General features: G+C 33.3%; 1 protein-coding gene and 1 non-coding gene across 2 annotated transcripts; both read right to left on the minus strand.

Annotated features, from left to right (window-relative positions):
- Positions 1-5265: 5265 nt before the first annotated feature.
- On the minus strand, positions 5266-5372 carry LOC121229859 (small nucleolar RNA R71). The gene has a single exon (XR_005927814.1). It is a non-coding gene; the product is annotated as a small nucleolar RNA R71 (small nucleolar RNA).
- Positions 5373-23760: 18388 nt separating this feature from the next.
- On the minus strand, positions 23761-25119 carry LOC107959646 (senescence-specific cysteine protease SAG39). Its single transcript, XM_016895739.2, has 2 exons — positions 24579-25119; positions 23761-24462 (listed from the first exon to the last, which is right to left on the minus strand). Exons 1-2 carry the CDS (start codon positions 25015-25017, stop codon positions 23873-23875), a joined length of 1029 nt encoding a protein of 342 aa, XP_016751228.2. The 5' UTR covers positions 25018-25119; the 3' UTR covers positions 23761-23872.
- Between the last annotated feature and the right edge of the window lie 664 nt (positions 25120-25783).

Raw genomic sequence — 25783 nt, forward strand, 5'->3', positions numbered from 1 at the left:
TCGTCGAAACCCATTTTCTTTACAATCGAAGTAAACACCTAGTTTCAATTGAAGCCTAACGCAATCATGAACACTCCAGAACCTATTATTGTCAATCGTAAGCCAAATTTTTAGTCTCTTGATTCGAATAGTTTAGAATAGAAAAATCCCAAAATGAGAGATCTACTTACCTTCAACGAATAAGGCGATTACTCGTTGTTCAGAACCCCGATTAGTGATCCATAGAACCTAGATTGCCCCCTAAAACAGCAAATTAAACCCCTCTTAAATGATCTCCAAAAGAAACCACACAATTTAAGAAAACCATACTTACTGAGTCGACGGAACCATTAGCAGCACACCAAAACTAATCGAAAGAAAGAAAAACGGAGGAGAGGGGTAAAAGAAATAAAATTTTGGCAGCAAGGGGTTTGGGAAAAGAAGAAAATGGTAGAAAGAGCAAAAAGAAAAGGAAAACAGGTTAGGCAAACACCTGATAAACCCTACCTCCCCCTTTAGTGTTTTAGTCCCACTCAAACGTCTGCACGGCTTATCAGCAAAATAATGCCACACTTACGACTCGAACTTGGGGATCTCAGGCATAATCCCTTGCCACTTAACCATTAGACCAGCAGGCCCATTCTGTTAAATTCCTACCAATAAATTCTTATAAGCCCATCAACCAAAAGTCAGGCTTAATTCAAATAAAAACCAAAACTTAACCCAAGTTAAGGCTCGAACTTGGGACTTCCCAAACACACCCCAGAGCACAGAACCTCTTAAACCACATATATTTTATGCCAAAATGACTCAAAAAAATTCCCGATATTTCCAAGCTCAATAATCCCAAAAGCCGAAATTACAGAAATTTAGGCATTACAAATGGAGCCAAAACGTGTTCGTGAATTAAGGAGCCATGTTGGGGAAAATTAAGATTTTATACTGGGCTAAAAATATTCGCAAGCCTAGAAGGCCCGATTGATCCGAACATTTTGCAGTGCCCATGTCATGCAACCTCGGTGGGTTTGGATTTGCATCCCTGCGCGCAAGGGAGAGTATTAGTTTAGTTATTCAATAATCACTAAGTTGGTTCACATATATATATTCCACAGTTGATATCTAACTAATGTGAGACTAAACTTTCCATTTACCTCAACATAATTCACATGTGGCTTACTTTGAGCATCAATTTCTCATTCATCACTCAACCATTTTGAGCATATGATATACTGTTGTAAAGATCTTATGGAGTAGAATATAAAACCATAGTTTTATGATTCAGATCTCCACCTTTACTAATCAAGAATATGCTTCAAAACTTTCAAAAAATCTATTTTTTCCAATAGTTTATATACAACTTTTCTACCTTCTAACTACCTCTAACAATATTACTGACAAACTAATTGCATTAACTTCTTTCTACACTCTCCCTCAAGTTAGGGAATGATATATGTCTAACAATCCCAACTTGCCTACCAAATTTTCATGTTGTTGTAGGCTTAAACCTTTTGTGAAAAAATCTACTAGTTGGTCTTTAGTAGAAATATGCTCTGTTCAAACCAACCATTTTTGTATCTTTTCTCCTACAAAGTGGCAATCAATATCGATATGCTTTGTTTGTTCATGATACATGGGATTGACTACTATTTGCATTGCCGCTTTACTGTCACAAAACAATGTTGCTAGTTCATCGACTTTAACTCCCATTTCTTAAAGCAAACCATTCAACCATACAATTTTTGCAACTATAGTGGCCATGCTTCTATATTTAGCCTTTGTTAAAGAACATGACACAATAGTCTATTTTTAAGACTTCTATGATACTAAAGAATCTCTTAACTTCACACAATAGACATTTACAAACCTTCTTGACATTGGAAAAGCTATCCAATCAGAATCGCAAAATGCTACCAGTTTTGTTGATCTATATGCATAAAAAACAACCCTATTCTTGAATCCCTTTTAACGTATCTAACCATCATAATGTGATCTCTAAGGTATTTGCATTGGCTAAGACATTGCACTGAGAAAGCAATGTCAGGCTGAGTACGTGTTAAGTATAAATGCTTTCAAATTACCCATTGATACAAAGTAATGTTTGTCATGATCTCATCCTCTTTATTACCTTGTACCATCTCATCATATTCCACAGAAGTTAATATTCGATTAAAATTCGATTAAGCTCCAAAGGGGTAACCGCCACATAGGCTCCCCCTAAATCTGTATCCTTATCAACTCAAGAGCATATTTTATTTGAGTTACACAATCCCATCCTTTGTCTTGTCAACTTCATTACCAAGAAAGAACTTAAGATCACCTAAGTCCTTCATCTTAAAAATCTAATATAGAACCTGCTTCAGCTTATTAACCAGTTGACTATCATTTCTAGTAATCAGCAAATTATCTACGTATATTAACATCATTACCATTCGATCTCCCACTTTCTTAGTGAACAATGAGTAATCAAACTTTCTTTGAGAATACCTATTAGATAAAAGAGTGTTGGTGAGCTTGATGTTTGATTGTCTTGATACTTGTTTTAACCGATAGAGTGATTTTTGCAATTGAAATACTCTTGTCTTCCTTAAGTGCGAAAACCAGGAGGAAGAATCATATAAACTTCCTCATACAAATCCCCTTGCAAAAAAGAATTATACACATCCATTTGATATAATGGCCAATCATGTTGAGCAACAAGCACAATTATCATCCAAATTGTGACCTATTTAGCCATTGGAGAAAAGGTCTCCTAATAGTCAACACCTTCTTGTTGAGTGAAACCCTTCCTAACAAGTCGTGCCTTAAAACTATTCCATGGTCCCATCCGAATTATATTTGATTTTATAAACCTATTTGCAACCAATGGGTGTTTTACTAGGGTGGCATTGACTCTAGTGCTTGAATTTCTTTCTCCATGGCTTCAATCCATCGTTTATCCTGAATGGCCTCACTATAGGTTTTGGGTTCAACAAGACTGGAAGTTGAAGAAGCAAAATGTTGAGTATAAGGAGGAAGATGGGTATAAGCTATACAATGTGAAATAGGAAATTGACCTATAGCAAGTGAACAAGAGGAATATGATTGAGAAGAAAAAGTATAATCTTTCATTAATTTAGGGGCTTTAATAGTACAAGAAGTACGTTATAAAAGAAGGTTATATGAAGGGCTAGGTAAAGATAAAAAGGACCAAATAAAGAAGATGATGGTAACATGGATGTACAAGGTGAAGGTTGAGTTGAGGGGCTAGATAACGCGTCACTAACAGGTAAAGAAGTAGGCTATATAACAATAAGTGTTGGTGGGTCAACAATATTATAGGGTGGTGGGAGATATAACAGTAGGTGAAGGTGGTGTGACAAGTTGTAAAGTAATAAAATTAGAGTCAAAAAAATGGAGAAGATGTGACAGAAAGAAAAATAGGTTGGTGTGTGATAAACTATAAAAGTAACATATCTTAATCCCATTCTTAATACGTTTTTGGATGATTAATTATGAAAATTAGTGAATTTGATGCTTCTAATCCTTTAAATTCATGTTTCTATACTTAGGAGAGCATTTTGAGAGAGAAAGGAGTGGAAAATGAGCCAAAATCAGATAAATAGAGCTATTTTTAGGATCTACACGGCCTGGACATTTCCACACGGGCTGGAGACATGCCCATGTGAGCCATACTGGTTGGCCACACGCCCATGTGCCAGCCCGTGTTGATTTCACACTCTACTTCCCAAATACATAGAAAAACCCAATTTTTAGGCTTTCTGAGCATTCTAAAAACTATAAATACCAATTAAAAGATTAGAGAAGAGGGTAATTAGAGAAGATAAAAAAAAACATTCGAAGAACACCATCGGAGCCAACTCGGAAGCGGATCTACATTAAGATTAAAGATATCATTTTAATTTCTTTTGAAGTTTTATTGAGTTTCTTTATGTCTTATGGTTTTTCTGGCTTTGAGATGTTTTTATTCAGGATTATGAACTAATCCCCTAGATACCTAGGGGAGATGAAACCTATTATTTAATTTCTATTTTACGCGATAAATACTTGATTCTTATTCTCAATTATGCTTATTTCTTGTTTTAATATTTTTGGTATATTAATTCATGTCTAATGTGCATATTTCAGTGGAGCAAAAGTCCTTGTTTAAGAGTAGATCTAACATAATTGAGTGGTGTTGCATGCAATCTTTGAAATAGGACGACATAAATCTACCAGATTAGAGTCAATCTAATAGGGGAATCTATAGATCGAGTTAATGCGATGATAGGGGTTTTAATTAGAAAGAGATTTCAATTAATCAACCTAGAGTCAGTTGTTCTTACTCTCAAAAGGGATATTAATAATTTAAGGATTTCTACAGATCACGGCATAAGTGAATAGACCATTTGATTTAGATTCATAATAATAGGTGAAGTCTAGGTGGATTCTTTCTTGAGTATTATCTATCTCATTGGTTATTATTCGATTATTTCCTTGATTTATTCTCTGTTGCGTTCTTATATAAATTAGTTTAGTAATTTTAGATTAAACATAATCACTCCAATTTGTCGACTAAATAATAGAAAAAGGATAATTACTAATACTTTTAGTCCTCGTGGATACGATATTCCCTACTCACTATAGCTAATATGATTGTTCGATAGGTGTGCTTGCCTTTGTCATATTTATATTTAGTTTACTGACTATTAAGTTTTTGGCGTCATTTTTGGAGACTAAAATATTAGGAACATTTGATTTTTATTAATTTATCCATTTTTATTTTTATTATAATTTTTATTTTTTTAGTTTAATTTTTATTTTCTAATTTTTCTTTTGTTTGCTTCTGACAGGTTCCTTTATTACTGAGGAGGTGGGTGATAATCAGAATAATCAACTACCTCCTATAGTTACTGCAAATCCTATAAATCCTTGTCTTATTCCTCGTACTATGTACGATTATGCCAAGCCCACTTTAACTGGGGTTGAATCGAGTATTGTGAGACCTACTATTGTTGCAAATAATTTTGAACTAACACCAAACACTATTAGATGATTCAATAATTTATTTAGTTTGATGGTTTGTAAGTCGAAGATCTATATACTCATTTGGCCAGCTTTCTAGAAATCTGTGATACTTTCAAAATTGATGGTGTCACTGATGATGCTATTCGCTTACGGTTATTCCCTTTCTCATTTAGGAACAAAGCTAAGCAGTGGTTGTACTCTTTACCCCGAGGTTCCATCACTATATGAGATCAAATGATCGAGAACTTTCTATTGAAGTACTTCTTACCGACTAAGACAGCCAAGTTCAGGAATGACATCTCTTCCTTTGTGAAGGTCGATTTAGAAACATTACATGATGCATGGGAGAGGTATAAGGATTTATTGAGAAGGTGCCCTCACCATAGGTTACCTCTATGGGTACAAGTTCAAACATTTTATAATGGTTTGAATCCCTCAACTAGGAAATTAATCGACGCAGTAGCTAGTGGAATTCTGAATAATAAAACACCCAAAGAGGCTTATAAATTTATTAAGGATATGTCATTGAATAATTATTAGTGGCAAGTTATGATGACAAAGCCAATGAAAGCAACCGATGTCTTTAATTTAGATACGATCACCATGTTATCAAACCAGGTAGAATATTAAACAAGAAATTTGATGATTTATATCTTTTTACGCAGGTAAATCCGGTGATGAAATGCGATGCAAATGGAGGTGGAATAAATAATCTAGAATATATACCCTTTAGTATAGAGAATGAGCATATCAATTATATGGGTAAAAATTCTAGAACTCAAAATAACCCTTATAATAATAACTATAATACAGGTTCGAGAAACCACCTAAACTTCTCATGGGGTGGTCAAGGAAACCAAAAATCACAACCCCTTTCAGGCTTACAGTAGCCTTATTAGCCAGAGAAGAAGCCGAACCTTAAAGAGATGCTGAAAAAATCTATTTTAGTGTTGGAGTCTTGTTTTCAAAACACTAAGACAACTTTGACAAATCAACAAGCATCAGTTCTTAGGCTCAATAATCAGGTTTAACAACTTGCTAAATTGGTTTCAGAAAGGCAACAAGGTAATTCACCTAGTAACACCGATCCCAACCCAAAAAAACATGTGAAAGCAGTTACATTGAGGAATGGGAAAGTGTTGGCTAAACCCAAAAAAAAGCTGCAACAGGATATTGATAAGAAAATGATGAAGGAGTAAAACCCGAAGAAATTCAGACACCAGTAGTTAAAGAATATAAACCATCGATCCTATATTCGACAAAGTTGAAGAAAAACAGCATGGATGAACAATTTGGTAAATTTCTTGAACTTTTTAAACAATTACATATTAACTTACCTTTCTTTTGAAGCTATTTCATAGATGCCCACATATGCAAAATTCTTAAAAGAGTTATTAACCAATAAAAGGAAGTTTGAAGAACTATCCACTGTGGAACTCACCGAGGAATGTTTAGCTATTCTCTAAAATAAACTGCCAACTAAGTTGAAAGATCCAAGAAGTTTTACTATTCCTTGTTTTATTGGTAGTTTAAATATTGAGAAAGCATTAGCTGATTTGGGTGCTAGTATTAATTTGATGCCTTATAAAATGTTCAAGCAACTTGGTCTTAGGGAACCAAAACCTACTAGGATGAGTATTCAATTAGCCAATAGATGTATTAAATATCCTAGAGGTATTGTCGAAACCATTTTTAAAATCGAGTTTTGGAAAATGGGAATCGACTTTAAGAAAAGCGAAAACGGGAGTCGCCACCAATCTTTTTAAGTGTGATTGGATCACCTTATAAAATGTTTTTTTAAAACATTAATTTTGGTCTACGAAAGTTGAGAAAATGGACTCGGGAGTCGGTTACGTGCGAGGAAGGGTTAGCACCCTTGTAACGCCCAAAAATTGGTACCTAATTGATTATCAAGTGTCTTTAATGTCGGAAATTTGAAAGTTTTAAGATGCAATCCACTTTACAATATTTTAATTTTGAAAATTAGGGTTCACTTTTATCAAATGAATCAAAATATTACATCCAATAAGTTAGGAAGCAATATTTTTAAGACATTCAAAGCTAAGCTAGCCCTTTTTGAAAATCCCTATCTCAAAACGACAAAACGCCATATCCAGTAAGTTAGGACACAACGCTTTGAAATTCTAAGACAGTTGCTCGTATTTTGAAAACCTTAAAAACTTAGAAGGGTGCTTGACTCTTCGAACTCAACGAGAAAAGTCGTAACCCAGTAAGTTAGGGCACTACCTTTATTGAAGTTTCCAAATACCAAGCATTGCCTTTTTATTTTTTGAAAACTTTTGAATCTTGTTTTTAATTAACGCATGAAGAACCATATATATATACATTATAACATGTAAGATAGCATATTACAATAATAGGTAGCTAAAACATGCATTTAAATAATATGATAGCAATAATATAAATGTCCTATACTAGATACATACATAAATATAGCAAATCTTAGTTACATAACAACATACATATTAAGATATACATAGCATATATTGAAGATGAATAAGCGAAATATACGAACATACAAAGTAATAATTAATAAAAAAACGATGCATGATATACAATTAGACATATAAATACATATACAAATCAAATGTGATAATAATATAAAAAATAATAATAATGTAGTAACATAAATATATCAAACAAACAACACTTAATAACATTATGAAACTAGCATTTAATAAAATATAACAATATATAAAAGATTTAACACGTATTTAAAATATAAAATAAAGTGAGTAATTATTTAAATTATACATATATAATTAAAATAAAATATTTAATAATGCATGATAATAATATAGATAATGTATATGTAATGAAAAACTTAAATAAATATAATGAAATATAATATGAAATATGTATAATAATAATGCAACAAATATTTTACATATAAAAATATAATAAAATAAGTAATATAATAAAAATATATAACATATAATAAAAATTATATATATAATGTTACAAATAATAGAAATTGAATAATATATTATTATATACATAACTAATGTTTATTAAAAATATATATAAAATATTTTAAATAAAAATTAAATTAAAGGTATATAAGGATTAAAATTAAATTTAATTAAGGAATTTAGGGTTAATTACAAATAAATAAAGAAAAATGGGCCAAATTGGAACACGGGCTAAAGCCGAGGGACTCACTGGGCAATTTTGCCCTAATCCCAAAACGACACCGTGTCTCCAAATACAATTTTAAAGTCACTATGAGGATTAAATTAAAACAAAATTAAAACATTAGAGCTAAATTAAAAAATGAATAAAATGAAATTATAAATATTAAAATTGCGAGAGGACCAATTGGGCAATTAACCCATTTTACAAAAACACGCGGATCCTCCCTGGGTAATTGGGTCAACACACGGATCCCCTGTTGAAATGGTGCCGTTTTAGTGCTTACTGAACTAAGCCAAAACGACACCGTTTTGTACTGCTATATATATCAGAACTTAAGCCTAAAATTCATTTAGTTATTAGTTTTTTAAAAAAAACTTTGAAAAGCTCTCTGAAAGAGAGTAGAGAGCAGTTCTCCGGGCTCCGGCTTCCCTCGAGCCGAACCCTGGTCATCGGACTCATGCGCCCACGCGCCGTCGCTGACCCCGCCCTGTACGGGGTTCAGAAGCCCAAAGTTTCGATTTTTCGAAGCGATTTCAAAGGTAAATTTGCTTTTTATTTATTTTAATGGTATTTGCATGTATTTAGAGAGGAAAAAAAATGAAAAGGTAAAGGTATATCTCCTTTAAGAAACTGTATGTATTTGGCTTTTGTATTCCTCGTTCAAAATCTCCCCCCGTTTACAGGTTACAAAGGAGGCTTTTATAGCCACTGTTTCTATTACATTTTGGGAAGAAATCCTTTATTTCTTTCCATATTTGTTTTGTTTGTTTGCTGTTGTTGCTTTCCTTCTTTTGCAGGTAACACCGAAAAATCCGACGGTGATGGAGGCTTGACGATGGTGACGACAGACTAGGCACTGACTGCGCACAGGCTTGCGGCATTGATGGAGGGTAGCTGGATCGACGAGAGATGAAACGACGTGACTCGGGGCCAGAGTTACAGGGAAAGTGGAGAGGCGTGTCTGCTTGCGGCGCCTAGGGTTTCTGAAACCCTAGGCCTTCCTGCTTTCCATTAACAATTTGAGCCTCTTGGGCCTTGTATGCTTTGGGTCTGGGTGTAATAGGTCTGCTGGGTAGTTTTAGGTATCTGATTTTGGGCCTACGGGTTAGTGGGCCATGTATTGTAAACGGACTATAATAAACATTCCTTTGTTTATTTATTTTTTGTTTCTGGGTTTTATTTAATTATGGGCCAGGGCAGAAACGGGTTATTACAGGTATAATTGAAAATGTACTTGTGAAGGTAGATAAATTCATATTCCTTATTGATTTTGTTGTGCTTGACATGGATGAGGGTAGTAAGGTGCCTTTAATTTTAGGTCGTCCCTTTTTAGCTGCTGCTAAGGTTGTCATTGATGTAGGTGATGGTAAACTTGTGCTTAGGGTAGGTGATGAAGAAATCACTTTTAAAATCTATGATGACATCCGATTCTCTAAAGAACAAGATGATTCTATTATTTTATTGGTCTATTGATCATGTTATTCAAGATTCATTGCAGGAAATTGTTCATAAGGACACGTTGGAACTGTCATATTCAAGAAGAGAAGGTAGATGGCGATGATGAGGTGATAAGTGGGGTGAAAATTGATTTAGATTCAAACGAGTCTTCACTGAGATAGAAAAATTATGAGGACATTGAGGTAAACAAGGAATTAAAAGTAAGACCCCCTATTGAATAACCTCCCAAATTGGAACTAAAGCAATCACCAAATCACTTAGTGTATGCATTTCTTAGAGATAATTCTACATTACCAGTAATTATTGCTTCAGATTTAAAGCCAAATGAGAAAGATGAGTTATTCCAAGTGTTGAAGGAACATAAAAAAGCTATAGCCTGAAAGATTCTGACATAAAAGGGATCAATGCTTCTTTTTGCACCCATAAAATTTTAATGGAAGATGAGTACAAACCATGTGTGCAAGCTCAAAGAAGGTTAAATCCTAACATAAAGGAAGTTGTTAAGGTTGAGGTAATTAAACTTCTAGATGCTGGAGTTATTTTATCCTATTTTTGAAAGTGCTTGGGTGAATCCTGTGCAAGTTGTTCCTAAGAAAGGAAGCATGACTGTTATGGCCAACGAGAAAAACGAGAACAGTCACGGGATGGAGAGTTTGTATTGAGTATAGGAAGTTGAACAACGCCACAAGGAAATATCATTTTCCTCTATTATTCATAGATCAAATGTTGGAGAGATTATCTGGTCACATGTATTATTGTTTCCTAGATGGACTTTCTAGCTATTTCCAAATCCTGATAGCTCCCAAGGATTAAGAAAAAAACTACATTTATATGTCCATATGGTACATTTTCTTATCGAAGGATGCCTTTGGATTATGTAATGCTCCTACTACTTTTCAGCGTTGCATGTTAGCAATCTTTGTTGAACTTGTAGAAGACATTATGGAGGTATTTATGGACGAATTCTCAGTATTCGATAATTCTTTTCATCTTTTTCTTAAAAATTTAAAATGAGTTTTAATGAGATGTGAGGAAAAAAATCTTGTACTTAATTGAAAAAAATGTCATTTCATGGTTTGAGAAGGGATTGTGTTGGGCAATAAAATTTTTAATAAAGGGATTGAGGTTAATAGAACAAACATTGAAACCATCGAAAAACTACCTCCTCCTAGTTTAGTTAAGGCTATTTGAAACTTTTTAGGGCATGCTGAATTTTATAAAAGATTTATCAAAGATTTTTCTAAATAGCTAAGCCCTTAAATAGTCTGCTAGAAAACTATGTGCCATTCAATTTTAGTCAAGAATGCTTAGAAACATTTAATACTCTTAAGGAAAAATTAATTAATGCCTTGATTGTGGTTGCAGTTGATTGGAATTTACCCTTTGAACTATTTTGTGGTGCGAGTGATTTTGCAGTAGGTGTAGTTCTTGGACAGAGAAGAGACAAACATTTTCAACCAGTCTATTATGCTAGCAAGACTTTGATAGATGAATAAGAAAATTACACTACCACAGAAAAAGAATTGCTAGCTGTGGTTTTTGCATTCGATAAATTTAGACCATATTTAATATTATCTAAAGTTGTTGTTTACACTGACCATTCTGCTCTTTACTATCTTCTAACTAAATCGAATGAAAAACCTCGACTTATAAGGTGGATTTTATTATTGCAAGAGTTCGATATTGAAATCCAAGATAAGAACGGAGTTGAAAATCTTGCAGCAGATCACCTTTCATGACTAGAGAATCCCTACCTCAAGGAGCTTAATGAGAACGAGATAAATGACTCGTTTCCTGAGGAACAACTCATGGTTATAACCGATTCTGATGTCCCTTGGTTTGTAGATATCACGAATTACTTAGCCGCTAACATCTTACCAAAAAGGTTGACACATCATCAAAAGAAGCCATTCTTTACCGATGAGAAAAATTATTTTTGGGAGGACCCTTTTCTTTTTCATCTATGTGCAGATCAAGTAATTCGAAGGTGTGTTACAAAATCAGAAGTGAATAAAATCTTGGAACATTGCCACTTAGGACCGACATGAGGACATTACAGTGGAATTAAAACAGCATATAAAACGCTTGAATCAGGTTTTTATTGGCCCATACTGTTCAAGGACACTAAATCACTCCAATTTTTCAGCTAAATCATAGAAAAAGGTAATTACTAGTACTTTTAGTTCTCATGGATACAATATTCCCTACTCACCATAGCTATACAATTGTTCGATAGGTGCGCTTGCCTTTGTCGTATTTATAGTTAGTTTAGTGTATTAGTGTGGATGGGGAAGTTAAAAGAAAAAAATTCATGAAAGTAACATCACGATTTATAGACAAACATTTAGTCTCAATATTAAGCAAAATATAACCTTTTTGAACAATGGAGTGACTCGTAAGAACCAAAGGAATCAAATGAACGGCTAATTTATCCTGAATATGAGGGTTCTTAGCAGAACAAAGATAACAAAAACTCTTACATGTCACAAATTTGGGGTTTTATTATATAACATTTCAAAGGTACTTTTCCACTTTAATGTTGAAATTAGTAATCAGTTAACAGTATAGTAGGCAAGTAAAACACACCCACCCTAATCCTAGTAGGAACATTGGACTAAAATTTAATGGCTAATGAAACATCTAACAAATGATGGTGTTTGCGTTCGATAATGTTGTTTTGTTGAGGAGTGGTAATACAAGAACTTTGATGTATAATTCCCAAAGATGAGAAAAAGGATGGACACTTAGATTGAAAAACTCTGTTCTATTTTCTCCAAAAAATCTTAATCTTCATTGAAAATTATGTTTGAACCATAGCAATAAACTGTTACAAAAGGACAATGGTGTCACTTTTAAGAGTAAGAAGATAAATCCATGTCATGCGTGTAAAATCATCAACTAAAGTAATAAAAAAGGGATGACCAGTATTTGTTGGAGCTTTATAATGATCCCACAAATCAAGATAAAGTAAGGAAAAATGAGCATTGACTCTGAAAAGATTGTTGGATCTGGTGCCCTAAGTATACTATATTCATTTTGTATACTTGTATTTTTCAAACAAATTGGTTTAATAATGATATCCATTAATTACATTAATATCCTTTTTATATTTTCCTAAATGGTTTTTACACGTACAACAAAATGGAAGCAAATATTGACTTATTGGTTATCTAACGTTTAACTAGTACTAAACGGTATTATGTGGTTGGATTGTAATATGAAAAGGCAATTTATATTAGTAAATGAACCTAAACATGTCTTAAGTCTAATCAGAAATGAGAAAACCTATTGAAAGACTAATATGCCATATATCAAGTCCAATTGAGGAGATGCCTTGTCTTGAGTATCGAAGTGGATGACTCTTAAAAGATAGAGACTAGATGTGGCTGACTAGACTGACAATACATCGGACATGACACAAGGAGAATAAGTCCTAGATCCATTTATGAATTTATTCACTTGTGACATTTATAGTGTGACATACCTTAATCCTGAGTGGATGGACTATGTATGCATGACTCATATACTTTAAAGTAAGTAAAAGCTTGAGTTCAAATAGATAAGGAATCGAAAGCTGGTGCGTTAAGTATATAACTACTGCAGTATGTAGCATAATTCACAATAGTAGAATTCATGGCCCAATTAATGGTTAAATGATATCCTCTAATTGGTATTACATGATAGATGAAAAGTAAATGTAGTCATGAGTCATTTGTCTTTGTGATAAATGACTTGATTACTATTTGATAGTAATTGACTTTTCATGAAGGAATATGTAATGGTTACTGTGAGATAAAATATGATCATATTGGGATAAGATACGACAAAGGGATGAGGGAGACGTGTGATGTTGGGAGGAAAAAAATGTAGAAACCATTTTGCTTTTTACCAGTCATCTTGACTTGTCTATAGCAAAGGTTAAGAAGAATACAAAAATAAGGGTAAAAAGAAACAAAGTAGTTTAATTTATATAAATGGAAATTAAAATCAGATACATGAAACACATTAGTAAATTGAGCTGATAGAAATAAAGTGTAAGAACTAGTATGTTTAATAGGAATGAACTTTCCAGTGGGAAATTGAACCAAAGAAGGACGTGAAGCACATGAAACAAGACCATCAAGATACTGAGCATGATATATCGTATGGTTTGTTGCCCCAGATCCAAAATCCACTGAAAGGAACATGTTACAGTAACCATACTTGCCATGTGTGCTTCTACTCCTAAAGAAAATGACTCATTCCCAAGTAAGTCAATATCTGCTGATACTATACATGAGTGAAGATAGGTGTTGTCCGTGAAGCAATGGATGGTGCAACATTCTTAACAAAACCTTCAATTGTGAAAACATTAGTAGCAGTAGATGCCTGAGGTTTTTTCTTTGTAAACTTAAAGTCAGGAGGAAACCAAATAAGTTTCTAACAAAACTCTTGTTTATGACATTTAATCTTTCAATGGTCACAAATCGCATTAAATTGTCACTACAGCAAAACAGGTTTTTAGCGGCGTTTGGATAAAAAATGTCGCCACAGATAGAGTATTAGCAGTGCTTTTTAAAAAACACCACTATAGGTCGAGCATTAGCGGCGCTTCTTAAAAAATGCTGCTATAGGTCGACCATTAGCGGTGCTTTTTGAAAAACACCGCAAAAAAATTAAGCACAATGCCGTCGTTTTATGTTGAGCTTTAGTGGCATTAGTGGGGTTTTTAAAAAACGCCATTATAGACTGAACATTAGCGGAGATTTTTAAAAAACACCGTTATAAGTCGAGCGTTAGCGGCGCTTTTTTAAAAATGCCACTATAGATCAAGCATTAGCCTTTTTGAAAAACGCCGCAAAGAAATTAACCACAACGCTATCGTTTTATGTTGAGCTTTAGTGGCATTAGCGGCTGATAAACCATAATATATACATATTTTTATCCCATGCTTGGTATATTTATGGATGATTTATCATTAGTTTTATTGAATCCGATGCTCCTAATCCTTTAATTTCATGTTTTATACTCAAGAGAGCATATGAAAGTGAAAAGAGCAGGAAACGAGCCAAAAACGAACAAAATAGGCTGATTTCAGTGTTCCACATGGCCTAGACACTTTCACACTGATAGGCCACACGCCAGTGTGTCATGACCGAATCGACATTAAACACGTCAGAATTGCACACTACCTGAGCACCTTCAGAAGGGCGTGGCACACGGTCGTGTCCCTGTCGAGCCCAAGTCTAATTCTATTCGGAAAAGGCTAATTTTGGGGTACTTTGAGCATTCTAAAGTCTATATAAACACGCTAGAAGAGGATCAAGAGAGACGGAGAGTCATAGGCAGAGAATAGTCGAAGACAGCCATCAGAATCAGCTCGGAAGCAGGATTACTTCAAGACTGAAGATCTCCATTCAATTTCTACCGAAGTTTTGGGTTTCTTTATGTTTATTGTTTTCCAAATTTTGAGATGTTTTCCCCTATCATTATTGTAACAGGCCTATTTTGACCGGCCCGAGCCCAAATCAATAAAAACCAAAATCCAAAATAAATAAACAGTCCATTATAGTTCAAATTAAAAAAACCTATAGCCCAAGACAAAACCCAAAGCCTAACCCAAAAAAATAGAAGGCCCATGGCCCAAAACTTAAACAAAATTTTTGGATTGGAAAACCCTAACACCTAGCCTTTGCGCCGCGAGGCTCCTCACGTGGTGTCAGCACCTTCTCCGCTGCAATGCTACCACAGACCTGCAAACAAGCGAAAACAGACACAAAGAAGACCAAAGAAGCAGCAAAAGCAAACAAGGCATAAATATATTATATTTTCTGGCCATATAAGCTGAGAACACCAATGTAAAAAGGGTGAGGGGGATAAAAAATCAATAAAAAAGCTTGAATAAAAAAATAGAAAATAGTTTTCAGAAGGTGACTTCTATTGCTTTGATCTATTTCATCTATTTTCTTTTGTTTTGATTTTCTTTTATTTTTTTATTTCTTATATATATATATACAAAAATAAAAGAAGAAAAAGAAGGAGAAGAAGTTTACCTTTTTATTCGCCTGAAAGTGGAGGTTTTTTGGCTCTCTGACCGCCGTATACGGTGGCGCCGATGGCGGCGTGTGCGGCAGCAGATTATACCGGAGCAAGGCCGGAAATCCCTAGGCAGAGCAAAGGAGGAGAGTTTTTTTTTGTTTTTTTTTGTTTTCAAAGGACAAAATGATTTTTTTAAAACAAAAATTGGTTTAAGTAACCTTTGTAAAACGGCCTCGTTTCACTTAAGATTTTAAAGTACAAAACGACGTCGTTTTAAAGGGAGACCCGCGCGAGTGACCCGACCCGGGGAAGGATTCGCGTGTTTTTAATAAAGGGGCAATTTGCTCCCTAGGTCCTTCCGCATTTTTATTGCTATGCAATCTCGTCCTAGTTATATCTTTCTTTTATTTTTTTAATTTGGCTTGAAAATTTAATCGTTGTTTCAATCTGGTCCTTGAAGCTTTTTAAATGTGTACATTGGGACAATGTCGTTTTGTGGACATGGGAATTTTTCTCATTTAGTCCCTGTATCTTTGCGCGCGTTCCATCCTGGCCCTTCAGTCTGTTATTTTTATTTTTATTTTTAAATCTATACTAAATTTCTTTAAATTATAATTTAGTCCTCAGCCCACTAAATGAGAAATTTTATTTAATTTTACACTTGTTTATTTGTTATGTCCTTATTCGTTTTTATATATTTTAAATTTAACGATTTGCGTTTCTTTTATATTTTAAATTTAATGTTTTGCTTGTTAGATTTAATTATTCGCTTACCCTTTCATGTTATTTATTTAGTTATTGTTTCTGTTATTTTATTTATTTATTAATTCTATTCTTAGAATATTCAAATTTAATATTATATATACTCATTTATATATTATTATTTTACCTTTTAAAATACATAGGTTGTATATTTGTTTTACCAATATATATATTTTAAATGTTTAAATTTGATATTATTATTATTATTATTATTATATTTTCTTTTTACTTATGTGGTATTGTTATTATTATATTAACCAATTTAACATTATTGTTGCCACTATTATTTTCTTTTTACCTACTGGTTATTATTATTAGACTAATTTGATATACTATTACTATTATTATTATATTTCTATTTCTATTTATTTTCTTATTCTAAAACTACTATTATTTATCTAATTTTTTTATCTATTCCTATTGTTGTTATATTTCCATTTATTATATTATTTTCATTATTGTTTTTTAAATAATCGTATTTTATTTTTACTCTCGTTATTATTTTATTTATTTATATCCTTTGTATAGTTTTTAAACTTTAGGTTTTTATCATCATCATTATTTTTATTATCATTTTATTATTATTTATTTATTCGTACCTTTTTTAACTCCAAGCTTTAGATCATTTATTACTATTATATTTCTTCTATATTCATTTATTCATTCTTTTTTCTTCACATACATTTATTTTACTTTATTTTACCATTTATTTATATCCTTTTTTAAAAGTTTCAGATTTTGTTATTACATTATTATTTTTCTCGATCTTTGCATTTTTAATCGTACGATTATTATTATTCTTATCATTATTATTGTTGTTTGTTGATGATTATCATTTTTTTTACATTATTGTTTCCATTATCATTATTATTATTATTATTATCTATGCATATTAATATTTCAGTTTATTGATATCAATGTTATATATTATGTTGTATTTTGTATGCTACGTTATTATTATGTCAAATTTGTCACATTACCATTATCCGTCGAGTATAACCCCATTCATGTTGCAAATGATTTTTTTTCTTTAAAACATGATAAATTAAAACGTATATCGTTTTTAAATGTTTCATTAATTTTATCTAAATTCCTACAAAAAAATAATTTCCTAAAACAAGGCAATGTTTAATGTTTGGGAATTCGGGGAATCGTGCCCTATCGTGCTGGGTTTCGATTTTTGGTTCGTTCCAAATAATTGAATATTCCTTTAGTATTTCACTCGTGTTTTATAAATTTTAAAGCAAGGCAATGTTCAATGTTTGAAAGTTCGAGGAATCGTGCCCTACCGCGCTGGGTTTCGGTTCTTCGTTAGACTAAATAATTTGGCATCCTTTTGTGATTTTCAACATATAAATTTTTGGAAGTCATAAATTTATTGTGTTTTCGAGAGTATAGAGGACCGTGTCCTATCGTGCTGGATGTGATGCTGTATACCTTTGAAACAAAAGAATTTTGACGACCAACTTAAGCCATTCAAATGTTTTAAAAGGAACCATATTGTAAAGATAGCTTTAAATTTTGACATTAAGACATTAATTAATCAATTAGGTACCAATTTTGGGCGTTACGAGGGTGCTAATCCTTCCTCGTACGTAACCGACTCCGCAACCCGTTTTTCTCAAATTTCGTTGACCAAAATCGTTGTTTTAGTAAATCAAAATGTTTTATTGAAATGATCAAATTTCTAGGTGAACCTATCACACCTAAATGAAAAGGATTGGTGGTGATTCCCATGTTTGTTTTCATTTTCAAAACCAAAGTCGATCCTTGTTTTTTCAAAAAAAGATGGTTTCGACAATTACGAACTAAATTCCCTAGATACCTAGGGAACATGAAACCTAAGACAAGTCTTATTATTATTTGAATTATATGATAAATACTTGTTTGTATTCTTAATTATGAGTTTTAATTCCTGCTTTAATGTTCCAGGATATTGATCCAAGTTTTGATGTGCTTATTCAATGGAGGAAAAATCCCTGTTTAAGAATAAATCTCCCATAATTAAGCGGAGTTGCCGGATTAGAGTCAAATCTTATAAGGGAATCCATAGATCGAGTTAATGCGACAATAGGGGTTTTAATTAGAAAGAGATTTCAATTAATCAACCTAGAGTCAGTTGGTTTTAGTCTTGAGAGAGATATTAACATAAATAGGGATTTCTACGGATTAAGTCAAGTAAATAAATTGTCTAATTCAAAAGTGATAAGTGAAGTCTAGGTGGATTCTTCCTTGGTATTGTCTTCTCCATTGGTTTTCTAAAAGTATTTTCCAACTTTTATCTCTATCGGTTCTTAGTTAATTAGATAGTTAATCTTAGTTTAAAAACGTCCCTCTAATTCTTAGGTTAGATAATAAAAAGATAGTAATTACTAGTACTTTTAGTCATTGTGGATACGATATTTCTTGTCTCACCATAACTATTCTAGTGTTCGAGAGGTGTATTTGCTTTAGTCAAAATTTTTAGTTAGTTTAGCGACCATCAGCAGCGCTTTTTAAAAACGCTGCTATAGATCGAGCATTAGCGGCACTTTTTGAAAAACGCCGCAAAAAAATTAAGCACAATCTCACAATTTGCTCAACTGTGCTCGCTTGCATCTGAGCCAGAACAATAAAAAAATTAAGCACTACATAGAGGAATGCTTAGCATGGTAGAATGGTTATATTAATTGGAGCGGTAGAAAACTAACTTCCATTAACAAGAGAGACAAAATGGCCTAGCCAAGAAACCAGGGGCAACAAAACTACATCAGTCCCGAGAAACCAAACAAACATCAAAAGCCCCAAAACAAATAATTGAGCTCTCAACCCAAACAAGATGCCAAAACTAATAGTGCAAAAAAAGCTCTATTTCTTCATCGAGACAGAACAAGGCCACAGAAGTTAAATCGACTGAACCACCCCTCGCTGATCTCCGTCAACGTAAACAATAGCCACATCTAGGAAGAAAGGCCCACCTCGTGGAAGCAGATGAGCTCATCTACTTAATCAAACTTAATCAACTACTTTTGAATGCCTTGATTTTTATTTTGAATCTTATAAAATTGAATCCAACTTAAATAAAACTTTACGTCTCAAATTACAAATCCAACTTGAATTTGAGTTTTTAAAATCTCAAGTAAATCATATTCAATTAAATCTTAAACCCTATAATTAATATATATTTAGGGGCATAACTAGGGGGTTGAAAGGGTCTCAGCCCCCATAAAATGAAAAATTATCCTTTTAGGCCTTTAGAAATTTCTTAAAATTTTAAAGGTAAAATTGCACTTTATCCCTCGAAAAATGGAAAAAATTGATTTAATCATTTCAAAATTATAAAAATATATGTTATAAAAATGATCAGATTGCATTTTTACTTACAATTTAATTTCAGCCCTTAATCCCTAAACTCTAAAGCCTAATCCCTAAACCTTAACACCTAAACCCTAAAATCTAAAGCCTAACCCCTAAATCCTAACCCATGAACTGTAAACCCTTAAACCCTAAAACCTTAAACTCTAGAAACTAAATTCTTAAACCTTTAAACCCCAGACCATAAACCTTAAAACTCAAAACCCTGATAATAAATTTCACAAACAATAAAAGAGGAATAAAAAGTGAAATGGCAAAATGATGCATTTCACAAATGAAAGAGTAATATATAAAAATATTAATTTTCCTTTTCAATTCAACATATATTTCATGTTTATTTTTAGGTTTATGAAAAATATTTTTTTTTGAATTCATAATTATCTCTCTTAAATTATGGTTAGCATTCTAATTTAGTTGTTCTAAAATGTTTTATTTGAGTCACCAAATAATAAGTGTCTTATCAATTACATTCTTCTGTCATTTTACTTGTTAGCTTGGGCATTAAAATTTGGCTCATATCTAGATTAGGGTATAACGTGAATCAAATTTTAATTAAGTTGAACAATAGTGGCATTTTGTCCAAAACGCCACAATAGGCTATGCAATACCGACATTTGAGCCAAAAACTCCGCAAGCATGTGTTAAGTGTTAGTAAAACGACACCGTTTTATGCTTTATTCTTAGTGGCGCTTTGTTAAAAACGCCGCAAATATGTATTAGGAGTTCTCGAAACAACAACGTTTGGCCTTGTTATTAGTGGCGTTTCGCCAAAAAACGCTGCAAAATGTGTTAAGTGTTAGCAAAATGGCGCTGTTTTATTCTTTGTATTTAGTGGTGCTTTTATAAAATGCCACAAATGTGTATTATGAGTCCATAAAATGATGCCGTTTTATCCTTTTTGTTAGTGGCATTTTGTCCAAAACGTCGCAATAGGCTATGCATTACCGGCGTTTTAGCCAAAAATGCCGCAAATATGTGTTAGGTGTTAGTAAAACGACACCATTTATCGTTGTTATTAGTGGCGTTTTCCAAAAACGCCACAAATATGTGTTAAGTGTTAGCAAAACGATGCTGTTTTGTTCTTTGTATTTAGTGGCGCTTCTATAAAACGCCACAAATGTGTATTACGAGTCCATAAAATGACACCGTTTTATCCGTGTTATTAGTGGTGTTTTGTCCAAAACGCCGCAATAGGCTATGCATTACCGGCTTTTTAGCCAAAAATGCAATAAATATGTGTTAGGTGTTAGTAAAATGGCGCCATTTTGTGCTTTGTATTTAGTGGCGCTTTGTTAGAAATGCCACAAACGAAATTCAGTTTTCTACCAAAACGACATCATTTTTTTTCAACCATTTTATCCTTAAAGTTATACCCGAAAAACCTTAAGTTTTTCCTCTAAAATTTTCCCCCTAACCCTAAATTTTCAACAAATCAAAACCCAACCATCTCTACATCGCCGGACCCGACCATCTGTTGCATCGCTATAGACTCGACCATCTGCTGCGACACAGTCACACTCCTCTGTCACAACCAATCGGTAAGCCAAAACCCTCACTCAGCTCTTTTTTCCATCTTCTTCTCGGTTCTCATTTTATTAGTTCATTTCCAATTTTGTTGATTGTTATATGGACCGGGCCGAACGTTTCTTCAGCTTTTTTCTATACACACAACACCTCCTTGGGACCGCCTTATCGTGTTTTGGTTGATACTAACTTCATCAATTTCTCCGTCGAGAACAAAGTAAGTGCTTCGTAGTTCTTGCCCTCTTGAATTTTGTTTTAAGGTTTAATTTGACTATGATAATAGTAAAATTAGGTCTGTTATAAAATGTTTATAACCCCCTCTTGCAAAGTAAATAAATAAATAAATTGTACATTGATTTGGATTATATATAATATGATATAAAGTGATGGTGTTTAAGAGTTTGAAGATGATCTATTCTAGTACAAATCAGTTGGATTTTGGTGACATTTAATTTTTAAACTTTTTCAGGGTCATTCTTCTGTATCTGTTTTTAAGACACTAAAGATCATTTCCTACAAGTAAGTTTTTTACTTAATTACTTTTACAATTATGTTCTATGTATTGAATCTAATTTGATAAAGCAATGCATTCCAGGGAGGAATTGAAAAAATTATCAGCCATTTAGTTTGATAATTTTTGTATCAGTTTGTTAGCAACCTTATCAAGTATCAAATGGCTATCTTTTACTTCTTGTACATTGCAGGTTGGTTATATAATTCTGTCTTGTTTGGGTTATTTTGTCAAGATTTACTTAGACACTGTTCAATTTTACTATATTAACTAATGTACTAAACTTCATAATACCGATTGCCTGTTACCAAATTAATATATCATAGTGTTTGAATTAATTTTGTACAAAAATATTTTTCTTTTTTAGACTGCTTTTAACCAAAACCTAATGTTGAAAGTGTTAGTTAAAGTGAAATTTAAGTGACTCATATTTGGTGATACTGGAATAAAACAAACTTGAATAAACTGATGCATATATATCTATATATTTGCAGCAAAATCAAATGTTTCTCTAATAGTTAGCTCTGGTATATATGTGTGTGTGTGTTTCTTACTTACGTGTCCATAAAGTTTAGAGGTTAAGAGACCAGATGACTCAGATGCAAGCGAGCACAGTTGGGCAAATTGCTCAACTTAAAGCGGAGGCAGCAGCGAGGGAAGCAGAGCAAAACAGAAAATACAACGAACTCTAGCTACAACTTCAGAATATGATGAGGATGTTTCAGCAGTCGCAGAATCCACCATCTTATACTTTTATTTTCTTATTGTAAGAATGTTTTAGCAATATAACTTTTAACATTACTGTAAGAATATTTTATTATTTCATTTATTAATTTAGATAATATAGCTTTTGTTAGATTTTTGAAGTATCATTTAGATTTGCTGTTTTGGTTGGATTTGATGTTACAGGAAGGGTTGTATATGAATGAGAATAGGATATTAGAATTCTGCTAAAATTAGTCGCGTTTTTTGAGAAAACCGCTAAAGGTCACGTTCTTTAGCAGTAATTTTGAGAAAAGCGCCGCTAAAACCCTGTTTTGTTGTAATGTGTTTCTTCAAGATCCTTGTTGCACATTTGGAGAATACAACATTGTAGGCTCAAGGCAATCGTACTAACTCAATTATAAAAGTCAAATAATGTATAACTTAATTATACAAGTCGAGTAACGCCAATATATTGGAGACTTAGTTATTGTTTTATGTACAAGAGATAGAGAGCACTAATCTGTTCATGAAAGGAACTTGTTTTTGTTAGTAAAATCAGTTTAGAAAATAGTGTTTTCAGGCATGATAGAAGTTTAAACTTCTTCTTAAAAGCGAGCCCTTTTGATATTTATAATAGTAAACTACAATTTAAATTATATTTGTGCTTTGTACGAAGGCAAACTAAGTCATTTCCCGACTTTCAACTGATTGATCTTCTCTACTATCCTTGAACTCCGAATTTCTTTGAATGTGGACTCAAACAAATTGAATAAGTGCACAGAATGAAAACTTTGTTTAACTTTCAGTAGAAACATAAATTCTCTCTATAGTCCCGTAACTATGAGTATTCTTGAGAAAATTGAATTTATTCTTAAAATAAATTGCCATTATCTGTCCTCAAAAGTATACCTTAATTGGTTAACTCATTGTTCCTATTTATAGAAAAATAGTACAATAGTTTTGTTCAAATAATGCCTAATTAAACAATAATATTTTTTTAAAAAAAATACAGGTTCTATTTAAAATAGAATTTAGAGGCGACATCATGCCTTAATATACACTAGAGTTTGTTGCCTCTTGTATTTGATTTCATATACTCATTTGATAATTGATTTTGGAAATCCTAAATAGATTTCATATACTCATATCATATTTGATTTTGAAATATAATTAAGTCACCCCTTAAAATTATAAAATATTAAAAATAGACATTGGGGTGCTCCTAAATATGTATCTGCCTTGTTTACATCGTTCATATGGAGTAGCACGTATATATATAGACGTTGGGGTTTGCCACTCAAAATGTTTGTTTACATTGTTCATAGTATTCACGTAGAGTAGGATGTATAAAATTCATAATATGAGAATATATAGAAAAGGCAACTATGGTTTAAGTTATGTTTATGCAGTAGGGTAGGATGCTTGCATTGCAATGCCACAAAGGCCTTCCTTTGCATCCACATCTCTTTGCATCCTAATGTAGCCTTCTTCACCCCAGCTACTGCCCCAAGAGTTCTTCACCAACCAATATTTAGTCCCACCATCCTCTCCATATCCAACAGCCGTCACTCCGTGGTCCAGGTCGGTGCCACAACTTCCCGTAAACACACCACCCGAGTAGAACTGGAAGTCGAAGCCCCCGGCATCGATGGCAACAGAAACAGGTTGGTTGGCAACGGCCTTCTGCAGTGCATCTTCACTATTGGCAGGCACATCTTCAAACCCATTTATCTTAGCCGCATGGTTGGCTTCTTCGTTGGTATTGCATGTGCCATCAACTCCCTTGTAGGGGTAAATGGATTCGGTTGTTAGGCCTTTGTTCTTCTCGATGAATTGGAATGCATCGTCCATTAGACCACCTTCGCAGCCTTGATCCTCACCCTTGGTGTCACAGTCCACCAGTTCCTGCTCGGACAACGAAATTAACTTTCCTGTTGTCAATTTAGTAACCCCTTCCATGGCTGCCACGGCCGAGAACGCCCAACAGCATCCTATATTTCAGCATCACATGATCGAGACACACACATAGTTAGAACACAACACAGACAAAGAAGAAAGCATAGTAATATTTTAGTAGTGTTTCTGAGAACAAGAAATTAGAGCAGACCGCATTGGCCTTGGTCCTTGATAGGTGTAACAGCTCCTTTCTTTCTCCAGTCCACGGTAGAAGGCAATGCGGTGGCGTTCTCGTATTTGAAAGTGGTAGCCGTGTTGGAACACATATGGCCCTTAAACCCATTTCGAGAAGCAGTGAACTCTTGGTTGGTTAGATCTGCAAATTGGTTCACACCGAGCTTGTACGGCTTGTTGTTGGCAGCATTGAAAGAGTCGATGCGTGCCACATTTTGTTTGAAAATCTGGAAACGCTTTTGCCTCTCGTTGGTGTCCTTGTAAACTCGTCCGAATTTGACCATCCATTGTTGATGCCTCTCGTACATGGATGCATCTTCCAGAGCAGTGCGGGATGTGGCTTCACATACACCCAATATGAAGAATAGTAAGGCCAAATAAAGGAATTGATGATGAAGCTGGTTTTTGGAAGCCATGGTGGAAGAAGAGTTTGCGATGAAATAGAAAAATGAAGAGGCACACCAAATGTGATGAATTCCTAGACTTATATATAGTCCAATTCTTTCCCCATCTTGGCTTTCTGCTGGTGCACTGCAAAGTCTTGTTGATGATAATTGTTTTGATAAATAATTAGAAAAATGATAAGGCACACCGATTGTGATGTATTCTTAATTTGGAAACTATATAGTCCAAAGTCCAAATTGTTGCGATGCATATTTGAGGTGTTTTCAGGACACATATCTTGTCTATATGCTTGCCCTTCAACATCCTATGATAAAGACCCATTGTCAGCATTGTTTGATAAATTAATCTAAATCAAGTGCAGTTTATTTGGAGATTTAATTTGTAGTTTATCGAATTAATGCAATTGGGAAGCCGGAGGAGTCTGATTTTGTATTCAAAAGCCCTCGCATGAATGAAACCAAACAAAATTGCTATCTCACCCTGCCCTTTCGTTCATGTCACCCTAAAACATGTGCAATTTCATGTTGGATTATCACCTTTGAGCATGACCCAAAAATATAATATGACTATTTATTTGTGAATTAAAAATATATGTTAGCTTGTTTCCATGGGCCAAGAATTTGGTGCATGAATAACATGTATATAACTTTGAGACCTAAAGTTGTTAATTGTTTAAGTTGTTAACTTAGAATGAAAGTGTTTAATTACAGTGACGTATTCTTAATTTGGAAACTATATAGTTGCTAACTTAGAATGAAAGTTTCTAATTACAATGAT

The sequence above is a fragment of the Gossypium hirsutum genome, chromosome A05 (genome assembly GCF_007990345.1).
Source record: "Gossypium hirsutum isolate 1008001.06 chromosome A05, Gossypium_hirsutum_v2.1, whole genome shotgun sequence".
NCBI classification, from domain to species: Eukaryota; Viridiplantae; Streptophyta; class Magnoliopsida; order Malvales; family Malvaceae; genus Gossypium; species Gossypium hirsutum.

Excerpts from the sequence above, each read along its gene's own strand:
- LOC107959646 (XM_016895739.2), bottom strand. The coding sequence starts at position 25,017 with ATGGCTTCCAAAAACCAGCTTCATCATCAATTCCTTTATTTGGCCTTA. Across the intron at positions 24,463-24,578 it reads CAAGGACCAAGGCCAATGCG|GATGCTGTTGGGCGTTCTCG; the intron begins GTCTGCTCTAAT and ends GCTGAAATATAG.